The 22809-nt window shown below is 36.2% G+C and overlaps 1 protein-coding gene across 1 annotated transcript in view; it reads left to right on the top strand.

Moving 5' to 3' along the window:
• LOC141544559 (collagen alpha-6(VI) chain-like) overlaps positions 1–22809 on the top strand; it is a 126418-nt gene that overhangs the window by 32518 nt on the left and 71091 nt on the right. The window contains exons 5-12 of the mRNA XM_074270899.1: positions 1751–2311; positions 3119–3676; positions 7476–8051; positions 10806–11375; positions 15008–15351; positions 16040–16118; positions 20014–20168; positions 22568–22660. Of these exons, the coding sequence (XP_074127000.1) occupies positions 1751–2311; positions 3119–3676; positions 7476–8051; positions 10806–11375; positions 15008–15351; positions 16040–16118; positions 20014–20168; positions 22568–22660 (2936 nt within the window). The remainder of the gene's footprint in view (positions 1–1750; positions 2312–3118; positions 3677–7475; positions 8052–10805; positions 11376–15007; positions 15352–16039; positions 16119–20013; positions 20169–22567; positions 22661–22809) is intronic.

Raw genomic sequence — 22809 nt, forward strand, 5'->3', positions numbered from 1 at the left:
TAAATAAAAGTGTAAATTGGTATTTCAATCTCCAAGAGGATACAAATTCTTCCAGAGTGTCTTCCTCCATTATCCCTTCTGACCATTGTTTGCTTTTTTTTCTTCTCTTTCTCATCTTTATTCTCTGCCTCTCTAGTTCCTCCTATTTTCTTTTGTTATTTCTCTTCTTTCTTTTTCTTTCTTTCTCCATTCTCATCTGCTAATTAATAAGCTAGTCAATGAATCTGGTTTCATTTGGGAAGGGTGAAGTCAACTTGAAAGTAAGAACCAATATAGTTAGCTTTTTATCCTTTTGTTTTGTTTGTGGTTTATATTTCAGAAGATTAAAAAAAATATCTAGTAAACATAGCAGGTATGACAAATATTTGGGGATAGGTGAGAGAGAAGGCAGGAATGAGAAAGCAATATCTCTATATACACACAAAGACTCAGCCACAATTTTCACTTAATTCAATGTGCTAACAAATTATTCAGTATTCATTTGACCAATGAATATGAATTCAGTCAGTCAGCAATCCAGAATTAAGTTCCTCCTGAAAGAAGGCACTGTCCAAGGTACTGGCAACATGAAAACAAAAGGTATTTTAGTCCTTGAATTTCAGAAATTGGTATTCTTTAGAGTAAAAACCATCCCAAATATTAGGATATGCAAAAGCAATATCAAGTAACTTTATAGCAGCTGGAGGAGGATCAGGAAAGGGGAATAAATAAGATGACCCTTGAACTGAACTTTGAAGAAAGTTAAGGGTTCTAAGAAGTGTTGTCTTCCTGATGCCAAGGCCTTTCTTCCTCTTATTCTACACTGCCTCTCTAACACAAGATATAATGTGAATGCACAATAAAGTGCAGGATAATGTTAGGAAGGAAGAAAACTTGGGGAGATCTGTGAAATCGTTCATGAAGATGTAGAATTTGGAAATGGCCTTTGAAGGATAGATAGTAGTTAGTTGATGGGGAACTGGGTATAGGATAGATGTGAAAGGGAAAAAGTGACTCCAATAGAGAGACAGGAATAAATCAAGACACAGAGGTGGGAAATGGGAGGGCATTTTTGACAAGTTTTCTTTCTTTTTCTTTCTTTCTCTTTCTCTTTCTTTTTCTTTTTCTTTCTCTTTCTCTTTCTTTTTCTTTCTTTCTCTTTTTCTTTCTTTCTTTCTTTCTCTTTCTTTTCTTTTTTTTTTGGCAAGTTTTTCTTAATTGCTTAATGTTAGAAATAGAGATAGAAATAGTGAAAGGTACCACCAGAACAGCAGAGTGATATCAAGTCATGGAAAATCTTGCATGTATTGAATAATGGGCAACTATCAAAGGTAACTGACCAGACAATAAGAGGGTAGCATGATCAATGTAAGAAGTTAGGAAGACTTTAAATAACATGTACACATTTACGAGGAAGAAATATTGTATATCCTTAATGAATAGTTTAAAGGCAGTTAGAAAATGTGTTGGTTTTTGTCTTAACTTTTCTAACTCTTATACTTTTTCTAGTTTGCCTAAGTGGTAAATCATGGCCATGAGATACCCAAATGGCTCTGTGGTAACAGGATAATTTGCTTTGACTGGACAGAGAAGTCTGAGGAATTCATTTTTAAACTTTGATATTGTAAAGTATTTCTTTAAAGCCTCCAAAATGTCATTTTCCATTTTTCTGCCTTAGAAAATCTCATCTATTTCTCCTTCCTGCCAATCTCTTTCCTTTCCCTTTTTTTTGCATTTGCATTAGTTACAGTTGATTTGTATTCCATTTCAGGTTGTGTGGAAACTGAAGAAGCTGACATCTATTTACTCATTGATGGCTCAGGAAGTATTCACCCAACAGACTTCCAGGAAATGAAAACATTTTTGTCAGAAGTGATAGGAATGCTCAGCATAGCACCTCATAAAGTCAGAGTTGGAGCCGTTCAGTATTCCGACAGATGGCAACTGGAATTTGAGATCGACCAATACTCAAACAAAAATGACTTGGGGAAGGCTATTGACAACATCCGGCAGATGGGAGGCAACACCAACACAGGCGCAGCCCTGGATTTTACTCTTGGGCTTCTCCAAGAAGCAAAGCGTCAACGAGGAAACAAGGTACCATGTCATCTGATTGTCTTGACAGATGGGTTGTCAGATGATCCCGTTAAGGAGCCTTCCAAGAAACTGCAGGATGAGCACATCAATGTGTATGCCATTGGTGTCAAGGAGGCAAATCGAACTCAGTTGCTAGAAATTGCTGGGTCAGAAAAGAGAGTTTACTATGTATATAACTTTGATTCTTTGAAAGACATAAAAAATGAAGTTGTTCAAGGAATCTGTTCTGAAGAAGGTAAGAGAAACTTTATTTCCTCAAAATATTTTACATTGATTTTGGGGGGGGTGTAGGACAGGATTTGTATTTATATATGCATTTTTAATGCATTTATTTAGTGGTAACAGGAATTTTCAGTCTCTGTAGATAGGTATTTTCCCAGGAACAAATTAAAATTTAAAAGCAAGCATTGCTCAGATTTATTTCTGAAGAATAGAAAATCTGTTTTGATCCGGCATATGTGGGAAATCTTCCCTATGTTGACTTAATTCCACAGATTCCTACTTGTCTTGGTAGATGGAACTCTGCAGAAACATTATGAAAGAATGCCAAATATCAAGGCACCCTTTGCCTTTGTTGTAACTAATTCTCCAATACATTTTTATTGGACCACAGAGCTAGAATTGGAACAGACCTTAGGGAGCCCTTTTTTTGTTGTCATTAATTGCCATTCATTCTCAAAGACAACCAATGGCATCTTGAATGAGAATTTTACAAAGAAGGAACCCAAGGCTTATGGAGCTTTGAATGACATAGTCCAATAGCGCACAATATTTATCAAAGATGAAATTTGAATCCAGGACCTCTGACTTTAAAGCCAAGACCCATCCTCAGAGACATATTACTTAATAATAGCAATACTTTATCATATATTAAGGGAAACTCCTTTTAAAATGTTTCTACATGACTTCTGATTTTTTTTTTTTGCTTGATAGTTGACTAATGATTAGGCACATTGATTTTAAACTTGATCTTTGTGTATTTGCATTTTTATTTTTTAATTTTGCCTCCTTGAATGAAGATCCTTATTTTTGTCTCATGCAGCTTGTAAAGATATGAGATCCGATATTATGTTTCTCGTGGATAGTTCTGGGAGTATAGGAGTTGAAAATTTCGCTAAAATGAAGACATTTATGAAAAACCTGGTGAGCAAGTCTCAGATTGGAGCAGACAAAGTACAAATTGGCGTCGTCCAGTTCAGCGATGTGAACAGAGAAGAATTTCCTCTTGATAGATATAGGACCCAACGTGAAATTGCTGATGCAATAGATAGAATGCCTCTCCTAGACCAGACAACCATGACAGGAAGTGCTCTGACCTTTGTCTCTGACTACTTCCATACCTCCAAAGGGGCACGTCCCAATGTCAAAAAGTTTCTCATCCTCATCACAGATGGAGAGGCTCAGGACGTGGTCAAGGACCCTGCTGTGGCTCTCCGGCAAGATGGAATAATTATCTACTCTGTGGGAGTGTACGGATCAAATCACACCCAGCTAGTGGAAATCAGTGGGAGGCGTGATATGGTTTTTTATGTGGAGAATTTTGACACTCTAAAGCGCATAGAAGATCAACTTATTTTTGGCATTTGTAGCCCCCATGAAGGTAAGCAATTTTCAGCAGTCCCTTGAGCTAATTTCTTCTATAAATCGCATCTCATGTAGCACATTTGAAAATCATTTCCTATATTCTGCCCAGATGCTAACAATAATAGCAGCTAATATCGATGTGATAAGTTTCGTCAAGAACATCTTTAGCTCATTGGATTCCCATGACAATTCTATGAGCTAGGGACTGGAAGTATTATCATCCTTATTTATATGTGAGTAAACCAAAACCAAGAATGACTGCATCTTTTCTATTGTGACAATTGATCAACAAGCATTCATTGACTACTGTATGCCAAACACTATTTGAGATTCTGGATATGTCAAGACAAAACAGTTGTGTACTTAAGTAGTTTACATTTACTTGAGGGAATAATATGCATATATATAAATAAAACTGCTGGGTGGAGAGAAGCACTAGGAAGCTGAGCAGAGTCAGGAAAGTCCTTATGGAGAGAGTGATCCTTAAGCTGAGTTCTGAAGGTACTTACAGAGTCTAAGAGCAGAGGGTAAGAGAGACTGCTGTACAGGTATGGGGTGGGGGGGAAGAGGCATGGCAGCCTGTGAAAAGGTGAGAGATGGAATGTAGAATACTATAGGTGAGGGACAAACAGGCCAGTCTGACTGGACATTACAGTACATGAAATAGAATAAGGTATTAACAAACCAAAGATAAAATTTTAAACCCAGGTCTTTCCCAACTCTGTGTCCAGGATTTTTTTTATCAAATCTTTTTATCTAGTTACAAATATGTAAGAGAAACACTCATTCTCTGGACCTCAGAAATAATTTTTTGTTTTTATTTGAGTAGTAGTTTATGTTCATGGGAAATGTAGCCCATTGTTAAATGACTGGTAATTTCTAAACTGCCTAAGCCCTTTTTCAATTGCTGTGTCTTTTGGTTATTTTGGGGTCACAGAGTAGGGAATCTTAATCTATGATTTCATTGGTATAATGAACTCCCAGTAAGGAAACTCCCTAGATTAATATAGATGGTCTTCTTCATTCCATTTGATAATACTGTGAATTTACCTGTGATGCCGAGAGATTAGGTGACTTGCTCAGTCTCACAGCCAGTAAGTGTTAGAGGCAAAAGTGAATCCATGTCTTTTTGCCTCCAAAGTCTCTGTCCATGTCATCTTATTGCCTCTGTTTTGTTGCCAGTTACTTCTAATTAGGATGTGCTAACCTATATGCCATAAAGAATCTGAGTAACATGGTTCTTTTTTGTTTCATTCTATATTATCTCCGTGTTTTTTTCCATTTAATATTTTAATTGCATGTAAATATAGTTTCTAACATTCATTTCTATAAGATTTAGATTTCCAATTTTTTTCTCCTTGCTTCCTCCTGCTCCCCAAGACAGTAAACAATCTGATATAGGTTCTATATGTGCAATCATAATAAACATAATTCCATGTTAGTCAAGTTATAACACAGTTCTTTTTCAAAATATTTTTCTTTTTTATAGTTTGCTCAACAACATCTTTGCCAAATGAAAATACTATGAAAACTTGGTTTCATATTTTGAATCCTCCCTCATGTTCTGCTGTGTACACAGCAAGATTTTGTTTTTCCTTTTTGTATGTTGTAGTTGTTTTAAATAAATTAAAGAATAAGTTTCCCTAAAAAAAAAAAAGAAAAATGAAAAGAAAATACTATAAAAACTGCAAAATATTATATAAGTGTTAGGCAAAATAAGAGTAGCAGCTAATATTTACATAGGCTTTTAAGGCTGGCAAAGTTCTTTACTCATAGTATGTCCTTTTGAACCTGACGACTAAACCTGTGAAGTAGGTATATTGTTATTCCCCCCTTTATAAATGAGGTAACTAAAGTTGATGATCTGTTTGAAGGCCTATAGCTGGTAAGAGTCAGAGTTGAATCATAAACCAAGGTCATGCTAACTCTAAAGCCAAAACTGTTTCCATCTCCTTGCCTTGTGCCTGGAGGTCTTTGCTATTATAGCTTCCTTAGGGAGTTTCAAAGGATACCCTTGTTTAAACTTTCTGGTTTCCCCAATCAGAAACAATATGAACCCCTAGGAGATCCTTGGAACTGACTCATCAACTTTTGGGCCAGCCTATATTATTCTAGATCCTTAGTATTAGGAGACCCAAGTCAAAGTGTACCAAGACATTCTCCTTGGTATAGGCACTTGTTATGGGGTAGTCCATCAGGCTTATATGTATCAAGCAAGGTTCCAGCACTAACAAGGAAATTTGACCTTTTCTAAGGACACTGGATTGTCTTGAAGTTTTTTTTGTTTTGTTTTGTTTTGTTTTTGTGAATTAGTTAAGTTTTGGAATATTTTATTTCAGTGATTTACCATTTAGTGACCCATGAACCCCTTAGGGGTTTGTAACAATAGTCCAAGGTGTTTGTGTTCAACATTCTTCATCATTACTTTAAGCAGGAAATAATTCCTCAATATACTGTGAGTAGTATATTAAATTACACATTAAAAACACATTTTTTGGCTGTTGTTATTGAAAGGGATTCATGGAACAAAAAAAACATTGGGACCCATGCTGTTATACTCATGCTGCTATAAGACTTTCAAATAAGTTCTACTGATGGATTAAGAATACTCTACTTTTCCATGAAAAAGATCCAATTATAGAAAATCTGATGAGAACCCCATCCTAGGGGCCAAGTGAAAAATGGGTCCATTTCTATGATGAAAAAAAAAAGATAACTTTTCCATAAAATCACCCAGAGAGAAAATGTAGGCTTCCTATTCCAGCCATAATAGAAATGTGAAAAAAAATGTCGCCAAGTTCATTTTTATCTGGGCATTCTCCCCAAGGTTTATCATAAGAGCAAAATCTCAAGTTCACCATGATTGGGAAAGAAAAAAAATACAGACACACTAAGCCAAAGCTGAATAAATGAAAGCATATGTAAAAAGAACTGTTTATACTTGGAAAATTCCAATGAATTTTGACTTAGTAAAGCCAAAAATCCACCAACAGTTTTATTTCTGGGATTTCTATGGTCTTTTTCCAGTGGGCTTAATGAGTCTCTGCTCTGAAACATGCCTAATGTATTATTAGCATAGCCGGTCTCTGTTGTTCAGTGGGGTCCACAATTAGGCCCACTGTTTGAATCCTAGATTATAGAAAAAAAATTAAGCAAAAATAAATGAAGAAAAGAACCACAGATGGCATGTAATAGATGGATAAATGCATTTACCTAGATAAATCATTTATTATGAACTTATGTTCCAGGATCTTGTGCTAAGCACTGGCCATATATATAAGACTAACCAAGATATTCTCTGCTCTCACAGAACTTACATTTAAAGGAAAAAAGACAACACATAAAGGGATGCTAGAAAGAGGGGAGCAAAGAAACACTGAGACTTGAGGAAGTAATTAATAATAATAATAATAACTAACATTTATATAGTGCTTGCTTCCTATATGCCAGATCTTGCCCTAAGTGCTATACAATCATTATCTCATTTGATTCTCACAACTATCTTGGGAAATGGGTGTTATTATTTCCATTTTACAGGTGGGAAAACTGAAGTAAAGATAAAATGACGTGCAGAATTACACAGCTAGCAACTGTTCAAGGCTGCATTTGGGCTCGGTTCTAACTCTAGGCCCAGTGCTCTGTTGTACCTTATTCTTTATTCCTATACCTGATCAAGCCAAAGGCCTACCTGGGAAAGCTTTAGAGAGCCAGGAGTGAAGCCCTAGTCTCTAGTGGTAAAAGGTAGGCTGGTGAAGGAGACTGACTGCCCAAGTAGTTTACATTGTTTTTTTTTTTCCTTCCTATCTCTCTTTCAGAATGCAAACAGATAGAAGTTTTAGATGTAGTATTCATCATTGACAGCTCTGGCAGCATAGACCACGACGAATATAACATCATGAAGGAATTCATGATTGAGCTGGTGAAAAAAGCCGATGTTGGCAAGAACCGAGTTCAGTTTGGAGCCCTGAAGTACTCTAACGAGCCTGAGATGCTTTTTTATCTTGATGAACATGACACAAAGTCCAAGGTGATTTCGGTTCTCCGGAATGATTCCCCCAAAGGAGGAGACACGTACACCGCCAAAGCCCTGGCCTTTTCGGAGCACATGTTCACCGAGGCCCGGGGCAGCCGCATTCTCAGAAAGGTCCCCCAGGTCCTCATCGTGATCACAGATGGGGAATCCCACGATGCAGACCAGCTCAATGCCACGGCCAAGGCGCTAAGGGACAAAGGCATCCTCATCCTGGCAGTGGGCATCAAAGGAGCCAACACTAAGGAGCTGCTGGCAATGGCCGGGTCAGAGGACAAGTATTTCTTTGTGGAGACCTTTGGGGGCCTGAAGGGCATATTCTCAAATGTATCAGACAGTATCTGTGGTCCTTCAAAAGTAGGTAAGTAGTGTGGTCTAGTTTATGTTAATAAATATAGGATCAGTCAGGAAAAAACATGAAAGTCCCAATACCCAAGAGAGGATCACACTGGATGGAGGGGTCTCCCTTTTAATTCAGGAAAATAGAGAAATCTGTGAAGATGTTGTCTCCTCTCTATCTAGCCTGCTTCTTTGTTGAAGTGATTCTATTCTCCCCACATGTACGTGTATACACACACACACACACACACACACACACACATGTTTTTCTCTCCCAGTGGAAAAAGAAATGTGAAAAACAAAATCCTTATAATAACTAATAAACAGATTTTTGTGTTGGATGTCCAGAAATGTACATCTTATTCTGCATCTTGAGTCCATTGCTTCTCCATCACTAAATCATAATACACTAAATCATAGAATTCTAGGTTTGAAAGGGACTTCAGAGATGATCTAATCCATTTTCCTGCCATAAACCACATGTTCAATGTCAGGGTCAAGTGAGGAGCATTTTTGGGGGAGACCTCTAGAGATCTAAAGGGCATATTTTCAAATAAGTCAGCCACTTTCTGCAGTATCAATGTTTTGATTCTCTAGGCTCATTGCCTCTTAGGCCAATCATTCCACCTGAGAAGAACATTTCTGATTTTAATCTGAAAATAACCTTCCTATTTCTTCCGCTACATGGTCCTTGTTCTGAAGTTTTCTCTGTTCCAGACTAAGTAATTCTTTCTTAAGTCATCCCTTGTACAACATGATTTCCAAATATTTCAGTTGCCTGGATACTCTCCCCTGGCCCCACTTCCATTTGGAATTGTTCCTCTTACAATGTGATGCTCTGAACTAAACACAGCCCTGCAAATGTGGTTAAACCAGAATAGGGGAAAGTGGAACAATCAACTCTCAGTATTTTTGGCAATCACATCACATCATCAACCCATGTTGAATTTGCGGTCAACCAAAACTCATAGTTCTTTTCCAGACAGACCACAGTTAAACCAGGATTCTCCTATGCTGAATTAGGCAATTAGCCTTTCTGATTTCTATGTATTCTACCACTATTTTGTGAATTCTTTAAGTTTTATCTGTATAAATATTTTCTTCATCACTTTAAGTCTGAGCATTAGAAAAATAAATCATTCCTGATTTTCACCATTTGCAGTTTGGAATGCTAATACAATGAAAACAACCAGCTCAGGATCTAATTTGACTGGTTCATCACAACAAATGTGGCAAGAGAAACAGTGTACATCACCACATCATTTTCTTGTTCCTAATGATATAAGGTCCTTAAGGATAATGATTTTTTTTCTCCTCCTATTGATTGGGGCATGAGAAAATAATCTTTATGTCAAAGGGAATGAGAGTTAGAAAGAGAAAGTTCTTTAGTGCTCACATCTATATCTGTGTAGATGTTTTTCTTACCTGGGATTAACTGTCAATACCCTTTATTCATCTTTTAAAAATTTTGTGATGTATAGGATAAGTTCTTTACCTATACAAAGGAAACTCACTCCTTTGTACCTTTTCATATAAGGATAATAAATTAAATAGCTGCCCCTCATGTGCTTTTCAGCTTACTGAAGATAATATTATATTTTAATTTTGAAAGTCTACCTTTATCAGAGAAAACAAAAAAGAGTTCTATGATATGGGAACAAAGAAGATGGGGATTGGACCTGTCATTTCATTAGCGCACACAATTCTCTGCTGAGGAAATTTATTCTGCCAATGTAGCTTGCCACCTTCTCTGCAATTTAGAGAGCTGCATGGGATCCTGAAAGGGTGTGGGATTTACTTAGGATGAGAATATTAGTGCCAGGGGCAAGATTTATATTTGCATTGTATTGGCTTTAAGATCAGATCTGTAGCCACTGTACCATGCTGCCTTTCATCAGGAGCCCATGATTTCCTTAATTAAATTCCAAACTGGTTTGAATGGGTTAACAACTTCCTGAAGTGTCTCTAGGCCATTTGTCTCTTAGTTCAGCAACAGCTAAGCCTCCATTTGGATAACTAGAATACTTAGGGGATTAACAATCAAATCAATATCTTCACTCAGTTCTCATTCCAAAATGGAAATGATCTAATTGAGGTCAGTGGCTTTTATTGCTGGTAAATTTGAATTGAGGAAGGTGCTAATTGGAGGTGAAGCATATCCTGTGCCCAGCCCTTACTTTGATGAATATTTGTCTCATCAACTTTGGTCCATGTTTAAACAAGGGAAGCATTTTTCTCAATGAACTAATATGTTTAGCTAAAAAAATGATTATTTTGATTCTGTGTGGACCAAAAGTAGTGTTAAATAATTTGACCATTGAAAACCTGTCATCATTTAGTGGTTTTGGAAGTCTCCTGTCAAGATGACAGGATATACAAGTTAAAAAGCTAGGGTGGACCAGGGATAATCATTCATGCATAGACACAAACATATATGTTTGTACTTCTTGTTTGTCCCAACAATGACCAGCTGTATTGGAATAGCACCAGATGAATCACATAAAAGGAAACAGCTTGCCATTACCATCCTCTCCAGTTATAGGAGCCATGGAAAATGGCATCAGGAACATTAGGAGTAGGTCGAGATGATCATCTCCACCCTGAATACAATAAGTGGCTCAGCTGTGTGTATCCAAACTGGTAATTGCTGATTAGTTTAATAAGACAATCTGCCTAAATTTGGCTAAAAGTTGCCTTTTAAAAAAAAGTTCTCTAATTCATAAAACCATAGAAATCTTTCATTACAAATTGGTTTTTCTACCATTTTTCCTTTCAGATTGTGAAATTGAAAGTGCAGATCTTGTTTTCCTTATTGATGGTTCTACTAGCATACAACCATATGACTTCCAGAAAATGAAGGATTTTTTAGTATCTGTAGTGGATGAATTTGACATCAGACCTAGCAAAGTTCATGTTGGACTGGCTCAATTCAGTGATCTCTACCAGTCTGAGTTTTATCTGGGGAAATTCACAACGGAAGAGGAAGTTTCTACTCAAATTGAAAGGATCCACCAGATCTTTGGAAATACCCACATTGGAGCTGCGCTGAGGCAAGTGGAGGAATATTTCCGACCGGAGAGGGGCAGCAGAATAAATGGAGGCACCCAGCAGGTTTTACTGGTCCTCACTGATGGGCAATCCCAAGATGAGTTGGCTAAGGCTGCTGAAGACCTAAGAAGGAAAGGAATTGATATATACTCTTTGGGCATTGGGGATGTGGATGAGCAGCAGCTCATTCAGATAACTGGGACATCGGAGAAAAAACTAACGGTCGATAACTTTGATGAGCTGAAAAAGATCAAAAAAAGGATAGTCCGCAACATCTGCAACTCAGGCGGTGAAAGCAGTAAGTGACCTTTGAACTGATGCTTGGCTTGTTGCTTTTTTTCCCCTTTCATTCCCCTAATTTCATTTTCCTAAATTCCTCCTCTTGCATCTTTGATCTTCAGTTTACCAGATTGTTTTGTTCACCCCAACCCTTTTCTAATATCTGCTATGAATTTTTAATTTGAAATGATGGCTGTTCAGTTGGCAAAGATCTTTTCCCAAAATTCTATGTAGATGTGAGAAAACTATTATATTGGTAGGTTTTCTTGACTTTATTCTTCTTGCTGTTTGAATTCTTTCCAACATGGCACACTTGGTTTCCAAAAGGAAGTGTGTTAAATGTGGGCATAAGGTATGAAAAAAAAGTTATTTTTAATTCAGCAAATATTAGCAACCTACTATGTACAAAGCATTGTGGTGGGCATTGGGAGAGATCTAATCCCTGCCTCAAAGAAGCTTATATTAATCTTTCCAATTACTTGGTTTATATTCAAAAATTTATGAATGGACTGGTTTAAATAAAAGGTCTACAAATATTAAAAATCTTTGATAGCTTTTGATTGCTTAAAGTCCTGATTTGCTAAGTTGGTGTTCATTGTTTGAAAATTATTATTTACTGGAGCCAGGCAATAAATGGGAGTGCAAATTGAGCAGTTGTGGATACATTTAGATTATGGTTTATTATTAGCACTGAGACAATATTTATAAAGTGTTGAGCACCATCTTTTGCATATAGTAGATGCTTAATAAATGTTTATTTCCTTCCTTCCTCCCCATTTTTATATCATAGGCCATTTTGGCAGTCTGAGGCTTAGGGTTCTTTTCTCAAAATACTTTTCTAAAAATATATAATTGAAGCACATGTTAAATTTCAAGTAGAGGGAAAATGAGAATATGATGTTGGATTTTTTTGAGGAGGGTCTCTCATCCAAGTTCCCATACTCTCTGAAATTTTTCTATGAATGCTAAGGTATCTGTGGGCACCAGGATAGGAACCTTTGCCTTGGGTACATCCGAGGTACCCCCTATTTCTAGCCTATACCCCATTTCCAATAATTGAGCAGAAAACAAATACTGGACAAAATAGCAGAGAAGTCATTTTATCACCATTTAAAAGAGTGGGAACAAGCCAGTTAAAGAGCTAAGAGCATGAAGTTTGGCGTCCCAGTAATGAATGTAATTAAAACAAAAACAATGGAAAACAATCATCAGAGTGATGAGGAAAGTACTTCTAATTATGATAGACTATATCAATAAAGAATAAGAAGCCAGAGATTTGTAATGGAGATGTACTTTCCTAGATACAAATATAAGAAGCAAGATTGCAGTTTCCCTCAAGGACCTTAGATTCTAATGGGGAAAGACAACTCATGGTGGGGAAGGAGAAGCACAAGTACATACCTGACCACAAGGTGAGGAGATGAGGATGCTGGGCAGAGAATAAGCATAAGGGATCTGGTTCCTGATGAGCTAATGCAAGAAGGCTGCTAGTATGGGCCCAGCAGTAAAACATATAGTTTAAAGCTTAGCAACCCCAGATCCATCACAGACATCCCTCATTAAAGTAGCCAGGATGATGAAATTTTGTATTCTACTCTCTTAAAAGACCATAGGATGATGCTGAGGAACTCGCATAGGCTCGGTTATTATCTCTATTCAAATTTGGCAACAATAAAAGATATCAAATATTTCACCAAGATTTAATTTTTTAGGTAAAAAAAAAGTTTTGCAAATTGGCTTTCATCTTTAATAAATGGTAAGATTATGATATATAGATACCAAAGGAAAAAAAGAAATTAGGATTTCTAAGAGGTGAAGGGGAAGAGGAGAAGCCTTCTGGATAGGGAAGATGCAATGACATTTCATTATGGAGACCAGTTTGGCTAGACTAAGGGATATGTGAAGGAAGTAATATCTAAAGTCTGGAAACGTAGGTTGTGAAGAACATCAACTGTTAAAAATGGCAGTTTGTATTTGAATTTACAAGGTAATAGGGAATTACTAGATTTTATTGAGCAAGGGAATGATAATCAAACCTCTTCTTATGAAAGATGGACTGGAAAGGGGTGAGCCATAAGGCAGGGAGGCCAAATTAATCAAAAAGAGAGATGATGAAAGATTGGATGATGTCTATGAAGAGACAGACATGAGAGTTACTGTGAATTCTGTCTACAAACAAGATGAGACTGGGCAGGTCATCCTAGTATTTCAATCTTTTTTTCTTCCAAAGTTTTTAAATTGAGTAAGATCTCATACCATCTGATCTTCTCTGCCTTTTTAGAGAAAGACACAGAGAGAGAGAGAGAGAGAGAGAGAGAGAGAGAGAGAGAGAGAGAGAGAGACACACACAACACACACAAAGAGATGGTAAGAAAACTAGCATTTTACTATACCATGATCTTCTCTTTACAGGGTGGGTTTAAGAAGAAAGGGAGACAATAAGGGACTTTTTTCTTCATTTTTTTCTTCCATCATTGAAATCCCAAACAATCAGAAGGTTCACTCTGATTTCCTGGTTTTCCCATAAAGATTTTTCTCCATTGATTTGACTTTCTATTTCATCCTATTGTTGTTTAGTTTTAATTGAACAACCCCAGCTAGATTCAATGGCATAAATTACATCTTATTAAGTTGTGAATATTTCTGCAAAGCTTGTAACCAGAATACATGTAAATTTTTTAAATGACCTGGAGAATGTCCTCCAGATATTCAATAAAGGTTACAGGCTTCAATCAATACTAATCTCTCCTAGTTTCACAGGGCTGGGGAAGGGAGTTAGGCTTTTATGGGTTTAGGCAGCTACTTAATTTAAAATCTTCCCTACCAATGTTAGGTGCTGAATCTTTTCTGTGAAATCTGGTCTTAGAGGAATGCTTAAAGTATAAGTTTAGTGACTCATATAGGATCACACAGCCAGTGTGAGCCAGTAGAGCCCTTTACAATCTGTCCTCTTTCCAATCTTCTTACACTGTATTTCACCTAGCCTAGTGGAAATAGATTTTTTTTTCCTGTTGCTTATCCATGACAGTCCACATCCTATCTGTATGCTTTTGTACTTTCTGAGTTTCATGCCCAGAACACTCTTCCTCTTCAATTCTATCTCCTGACTTTCTTCCAGACATAGTTTGAAACTTAGATTCTATAAGAAGTCTTCCCCATTCCTTCCCACTGCTAGTACCTTCTGTATCTATCTTGTATGCATGTGACTACTGGCCCATATTCCCCCTCATTTGCTTGTGAACTCAATAAAGAGGAGGATTGGGTTTTTGTCTTTCTAACTCTAATGCTGAACACACAGAGCTGATCATATAATCAGCACTTAGTGCTTTATGACTATGATGATTATATTAATAAACCCAGGTCTTCCTCACTTTGAGGTCAGCTCTCTATCCAATATATTATGCTGTGTCTATTTTATACCCAATTTTATAACCATTGAAAGTTAATTATGTAGTGTTAAAATTTTAACATTAAAAATTCATAACTTGTTCCTTTTGCATTACTGTATTTTCTCTTCTTTCTCTAATTTGTAGTAGAAATAAAAATCCACTGATTATTTGTAAAGGCCCCTCTAATGCTAGTGAGGTATGAGGATGGAATTCTAAGATGTTGTCTATATATTTTAATGGGACCTGTTTTCTCTGCGTTTAGGTTGTTTTGTGGATGTCGTTGTGGGCTTTGACATCTCATCTCAACAGAAAGGGCAGCCTTTACTTCAAGGTCAGGCATGGATGAAGACTTATCTTCAGGACCTGTTACGTGCAATCAGTTCCCTAAATGGGGTGAGCTGTGAGGTGGGATCTCAGACTCAGGTCAGCGTGGCCTTTCAAGTGACAAATGCCATGGATAAATTTTCCCCCAAGTTTGAGATTTACAGTGAAAGTATCCTGAACTCCTTGAAGAATGTATCCATTAAGGAGCCGTCTCTTCTCAATGCACCTTTCTTGAATTCGCTTTGGGATGCCTTTCAGAATAAATCTACTACCCGAGGAAAGGTTGGTCTTGCCTTATTTGTTGGTTTGTGATCACAATCTTGCTTTAAAAAAAACCAAATATAATTATCTCTTGATGTATATTGGTATTTTTTATATCACTGTAATTTCCCCCAATGTCCCACCTATTCTCCCTTCCTTGGAGCTATTCTGTTAAAAGGGGGGAAAATGGAATTTTCAAAGACAAAAAAAAAAAGAAATTGGCATAACTGATCAATATGTAGAAAAGTCTAAAAATGTGTGCAATGTACAACACTTGTAGACCATCCACTTCTGCAAAGGGGAGAAGTATGATTGTTTTCTCATATATCTCTTTTTTCAAATATGTTTGCTCTTTATAATTTTACAACATTTTAATTTCTTTGTGTGGCGGCTCTTTCTACTTATATTGTTTATGTTTCTAGTCATTTTTTATATTGTTTTCTTGATCCTGCTGACTTCTCTCTACATTAGTTCATGTAAATTTTTTCATGCTTCTTCAAATTTCTCAATTATCACTCCTTAAAATACAGTAATATTCCATTATATATAAATATATATGTATGTATGTGTGTATATATATATGTATATGTATATATAAACCATGATTTATTTAGTCATTCCCCAGTCAATGGGCAACTGCTTTATTTCCAATTCTTAGATATCATAGAAAGTGTCAGCTATTCATTTTTCCTTCTAATTCCTTGTCTAGGTGCTGCTATTATTTTCAGATGGGTTGGATGATGATATTGAAGTACTTGAACAAAAATCTGATCAACTCCGAAAAGAAGGTAAAATATAGAATGACATTACCCCCTGAAAATTCAAAGATGCAATTTTTGTCTGTAGAAATCTTTTCAGGGCACACAAACAGCCCTTGATTTGATTGACTTTTCTGTTGTAGCAACAGTTTGGTGCAGCAAAGCCCAGAGGTCATTTAGTAAATTTTAGCTTATACCATGTTTTCCTCTAAGAGAGACTCTAACCATAATAAACAAGACAAAATATAGCACAGTGGTTCTCAAAATGTAGTCTGAGAACTCCTTAGGGTCCATGAGATCCATTCAGAGGATCCAGAGATCAAAATGATTCTCATAATAATACTAAGATATTTTTTGTTTCTGATGTAACAAGTAGCAATAGATATAAGCCATGGAAATAAGATCTCTTTGGGGTTCTCAATAATTTTTAAGAATATAAAGAGTCATCAAAACATCTGAGAACTGCTGGTTTAGAGATTTGTATTTTGTTTCAATACTCATATCTGACGTTTTCCTAAATCTTTTCTTTTAGAATTTTTCAATCTCATCCTTCTTGCAGTAATCTGATAGGTGTCAATCTGGAACTTTTATTTCTGAGAAACACAGAGAATGATTCTCCCATGTTTTATTAGAAGGGATGGTAACAGAAGCCAACCCTCTACCGGTTCAGTTAATTTTCATACATTATTTTGGCATTCTTATGGTCTGCAAGGTTGCAAGCATTATCAGATGAATGTAAATGTAAATGTTCCACACGTATAAATATAAATCATAGATGAATCAATTGTTTTAGAGTTGGCAATAAGCAATTGACTTTGGCAGCCAATGGCAAATCTGATGTCACTGAAATTTCTTTCCTAAATATGAAGCGAGAGAATAAAAATGTAACCATATTTTCTGGCTCTAGTTACAACAGTAGCAATGTTTCTTACCACCTTTGCTGATGGAGACAGAATCAACTTTTTCCTTTGTGAGGGAAAGGGAGAAAAGGGAAGAGAGAGAGGAGGGAGAAAGAAGGATAAGGGAAAAGAAAGGAGAAGGAGGGAGTAAAGGAAGAAAAAGGAACGAGAGGGGGAAGGGAAAGAGAAAAGGGAGAGGAAGAAAGAAAAGGGGAGAGAGAAGGTGGGAGGGGGAGACACAGAGAGAAAAACACAGGAGCCTGAGAGCTTGGAAGACATATATATTCAAGTCTTTTCTCTGACAAATACTAGCATTTATTTTTTAGTATTCCAGGCAATTTTCTAAGACTATGTGGTGAAGATAGATACCAACCTTTATGGCTAGAAGCAGTTTCTTTGCCAGAGAATTCCCTGTACAGGTGAAATAATAGACCTATGCTCTTTCTAGAACAAAGTTGACTTTTTAGTTAGTTATTTCTCTCTCTTGAGACTTTAGTGACATTTAGAAGTTCTCTTTCTGAATTGCAGAAACTTGAGAGTAGGATATTTGGTCACAATATGCAAAGGACTTTCAACATAGCAGCAGATGACTTGGTTTCCTTCCAGATGGAGATTTTTGATAGATAGCAGAAGGTGGATTTCTTCCAAGAAAGACCTGGTGTAATTAGATTCATAACTAATTCCTTCCCATTCACTTGAGGAAATTAATAAAGGTCCATCAATTACAAAAGCTGGATTTTGATGAGTACAGTTCCTGCCAGAAATAAAAAGAAATCTTTAGAAGGGAAGAATAGAGAGTCTACAAAGGTGTTTAGTTAATATAGGAAACTATGAAGATAAAGTGTAATCTTAGTGTTACTTTCTCTTTTCCTTTAAGAGACACATTTTTTCCCTTTAACCTTAGTGATGCTTTGACAAAGTAACTCTGGCTTCATCTTTTTGCTATCCAAACTTAAAACATTAGCTGGTTCTATGTCTTTCCCTGCCAAACATTTCAGTGTATGTTTTCAGCTACTTTTCTTTATATTCACTTAATAAAAAATAAATCACAGGTCTCTTAGCCAGTGAATGCCCTTCCACAGTTTTTAGGGATCTAATCAAGACTGGCTAATTTGGATTTTGTAGAGTGTTTTTTTCTGCATCTATCGAGACAATCATATGATTTCTGTTAGTTTAGTTATTGATATAGTCAATTATGCTAATAATTTTCCTAATGTTGAATCAGTCCTACATTCCTGGTATAAAATCCTACCTGGTCAAGGTGTATTATCCTAGGGATAACTTGCTATAATCTCCTAAGACTGGCTAATGTGTAATTAGAAAATGCTTGAAGGACTTAGTCCCTGATCATGTCTATAGCTTTGATAGCATATCATTCTATCTGGTCCTCCAGATTTTAGGACGCTTCCATCTGAACCACTCATACAACCCAGGGACCCAAGGGAATCTTGCCATCTGCCCCTTTTTCTATTTACCCTGCAGATGCATTCATTTTGTGAGTTTCTTAGAATATGAAGTTCTTGAGAGCATCGTTAATATTTATGGAATGTTTACTGCATTCCACATACTGTGCAAAGGATTTTACAGTTATTTTCTTATTTGCCCTTCACAAGCCTGGAAAGCAGGTGCTATTATTACCCCCATTTTACATCTGAAAACAGTGAGACAAATAGAGAGATTAAGTGAATTACCCAGAGTCACTCATCTAGTAAGTATCTGAGTTGGGCTTTGAACTCAGATGTTTCCAGCACTAAGCCTTGCATTCAGCCATTGCACCATCTTGCTGTCCAAGAGAACAAAGACCATCTTGATTTTCTTTTTGTATCCCTAGCCTGTAGCACTAAGCCTGGCACATAATTAATTCATATTTAATAAATTCTTTCCAACCCATTCATTTATTTAGTTACCCATGTTGCTTTACATTTATAATTTGAGTCTGTGTTCTTGCCTATGTTCCAAATCTGTGTCCCTCTTTAGTTTTTTTGGAGCTCTTTCCTTTCCTCCACCATTCTTTGGCTCACATACTTACACGCCCATCCCTCAAAGAAGCTGTTCCTAATAAAGCCTATAGAGATGTTTTATTTGTCCTGTCATCACTTGTGGTGTTCACATGATCTTTATGATTTTTTGCAACCTCTGGAATTTTTAAGGAAAAACAAGGCTAGAAAAACAGCCTTTCATTAATAAAATAGAATAGATGAGCAGAGCTTTTCCGAATTGTTGAACTCAAATTTAGGAAATGTTCTCTTCTGTTCTCTCTCCGCCTCCCTCCCTATAGTACCTCTCTATCGTTGCCTTACCTCAACATCCCTGATGACTTATGACCTCTCAACATGACCCTTCTGTGTCTGTCATAACTTGCCCCCTCTACCTCTACATCCTCTGTATATTATCCCCAACTTCTTCCTTTTCACTTCATGTCCTTAAAAATCCATCTTAAGATCCATTTTTTCCAAGCATCTATTACACTATAACTAACATTTCCTGGCTCTTCCACATCCTTTTGGCACTTTTTGTGTAACTTGGCTTATAATACATTAGTTGGAATTTGTTCACATGCTTTAAAACAATAGTTTTTAATAAATGCATGTACGATCATTCTCTTTCCAACAAGATTATGAAGTCTGGGAAGGAGGTAATTAAAAGACGTCTAAATTTGTGGATTCTCCTATGGCACTGTGCACACAGTAGGTACTCTATAAATCATGTTGACTGCCAAACTTTGATCTTCAGGCCTTTAGGGACCTGAAAACTTAATTGAGTCTCTCCACTGGTACCTACCTAATCATCTTGCAGAAATTTAATTAAAGTATCATCTTATTATGGAATTGGTACTTGTCAATTATAGCCTGTGCTAGAGGAAGAAAAATTCTGACATGGAGAATAAGTTGAGATTTCATTGCTTAATTCTGACTACTAGCTCTCGCTCTCTTGCTCTCTCGGGAATAAAAAATTTAATATATATGCAAAAGCATCATGTTAACTGAAGCAATTTCATTTAAAGAAGTGTAAACTCTGTTGAATAGGGCTCAATGCTTTGATAACCATTGCTCTGGAAGAAGCTAATGATGCAAATGACCTAGCTGATCTTCTGTACATTGAATTTGGGAAAGGATTTGATTATAGGACTCAGTTAACAATCGGCATGAGAGATTTGGGAAGCAGGCTCACAAAGTATCTGGTAAGTGATTTGAAGAAAGGCTAGTGGCTTGAAATGACAACTTACTGTTTACATTTATTTTTTATGATTATCTGAAAAATTCTACTCTGATTCCTCATTGTGGTTGGAGAGGTTGACCCTAAAGTTTTGAAGGAAGGAAATCAATTTTGGGTTCTCCCAAGTGGAAAGGACTTCAAGCTTGGGCCTCTTTGGTAAATTCTGAAAGCCTCATCACCAAGATGGCCACAAGATGGTGGATTATTTAGTCATAACAGCTTTGGGAACTCCCCTGCAATGTATAAGAGGGGACATCATCTGTGTTATAGAGGGCAAACTTTTATCACTGAATTCGCAGGTGATTGAAGTAGTAATAATAGTAGTTATAATAATCATTAAAAATAATAACTCTTATTAATAAGATTTACAAAGCAAACCTTGAATATGTTAATACATTTGATCTAAGTAAATTTATCTGAAATACAGTTTTATTCATTTGAACAGACTAGTCCCTTTGAATTAGTAAAGAGTCCCAATTAGAGAACATGGTTAAAAATATATGGTTTGATTTCTTTTAAAGACATGTTATAATTTGAATTTACCAAGCCAAATGTTGCCTTGGTAAGTGGCAAATAAAAACAAATACTTTCTGATGTGGTAGCTAATGCTATATCGCAGATGCATTATACATTTAAGTGGGCATTTCTAAATTATTTTAAGATGAATTGTTGTCTTAAATGGGTGGATTTTCTCATTATGATTTTTATATTCTAAATTTGGTTAGCAAGTCTCATGTTCATTTTTAAAAATCCAAATTCTAAGTTAATCAAATCTGAATCAAGAAAATTACTTCACTATCTTTTCTTCAAAGCAGAGACAGATAAAGAAAAGGAAGACAAAAAGAATGAGACCTTCAGTGGAGAATTTTCAGGATGTATCTATTTTTGACACTATTCAATTTTTAATGGGCTCTGTTTTTGCTATGCCTTTGAAAAATCTTTATTAATGAGATAGGAAACTGACAAATTATGCCTTTGAATAAAAAGTCAACCCAAGTTTTAAATGTAATGCAGATGAAAAGAAAGTACTTTATGATAATCAGCAGAGGCATACATGATCATAAGCTCATGGCTAGAAAGGGACCTTAGAAATTATCCAGTGCCCCCCCCTCACCCAATAGATGAGGAAAACATTCCCAAAGTCACCCAAATAGCAAATGAAAGTTGCTAGATTTGAACCCACACTTTCTAGTTCCCAGTCTGGCTTTCTTCCCATTGCCCCAGGCCATCTCTCATCTTTGCATGTAAATGAGTCTATTGATTGACTCAGAGAAAAAAAATGACATCAGGACTTACAAAGAGAAAGCTCCAGTTTGTTTATTTATTATGTCCTTTTTTTTTTTTTTTCATTTTAATGACTAAATTTTAATTGCTTAAAAAAACTTCTCTTCTTTAAACATTTCTAAAGATGAATAAGAATCTCATAATATGAGAAGACAAAAAAATAGTTTAAGAATTTTGACTCAGTAAGCACTTGAAAAAAATCCACAGTAATTAATGACCCAGGATTTTAATTGCCTGCAAATTTGATTTTTGGATACCAGAATGTGATTGAGAACTTTGGGGTATAAAGATTGAGATTTCTATACTTATTTTTCCCCATACACAACTGTGTATCAATCACATATTATTACATGTAACACATGCAATATATGATATTTATTTATACAAATAGCTCACTTTATATATATACAAATTATCACTTCCCCTTCCCCCCCAAAAAAAAAATTAGTTGATGGATGGTCTGCCATTCTTGAACAGATATAATATTCTGATGATGCTGTATCTTCACTCTAGTGTTAAATTGAATAATGTCGGGTCCTCTAATTCCACTATAAAGGTCATGTTACTGCAGAAGAGGGAGGAAAAGTATGCCTTTATTTGTTATAGACTCCTTTTGGATGGTTAAATAAAAATCACCAGTCTGCACAAGTTTAAAAAAAAAATCTATGTATGAATACAATAGGGTGAATGTGATAGGTCACCATCCATTTGCTATCTCTGTGACGTTGGACAAACATTGATAAAATGAGAATGTTGGGCCAGATGAATTCTCTGAGGTCCCTTCTATGATCCTTGCCTCCGTTCAGCAGTCCTTAAAATGGGTAGAAAAAAAGGACACATTTTTAAGCCTTTATGGTCTGTCAGATGAAAGACCCAAGATGAACCATGTTAACCTGGAACCACTGGATTTCATGTTGTGTCCTATGAATGTTCTCTTTTTCTGGAATAGTCACTGTAATTATGAGAGAAGTGAGTCATTTATACCAAGATGTCTTAAGATTAATTTGAAATGCAGGGATCTCTCACTCACTTCTCTGTCTCTATCTCCCCCTCTCAACAATTTTTTCTGTTTTGCTTTAGGCTAATGTTGCAGAAAGGACATGTTGCTGTCTGCTTTGCAAGTGTTCTGGGGGAGATGGTGCCATTGGAGAACCAGGCACACCAGGGAAGAAGGTAAGACTAGTCGGGATGTGAACTCTGTTTCTTGTAGATTGGATTCATCCTCCAGAGGAAAATGGCAGCTATGAGTTTATTAGTAATAGGGTGGTTACTTTATATTCCTCTGGCCTTATTTACTATAATCCAGTTTCATATTTTAATTT

This window comes from Sminthopsis crassicaudata, chromosome 5 (assembly GCF_048593235.1).
Source record: "Sminthopsis crassicaudata isolate SCR6 chromosome 5, ASM4859323v1, whole genome shotgun sequence".
NCBI classification, from domain to species: Eukaryota; Metazoa; Chordata; class Mammalia; order Dasyuromorphia; family Dasyuridae; genus Sminthopsis; species Sminthopsis crassicaudata.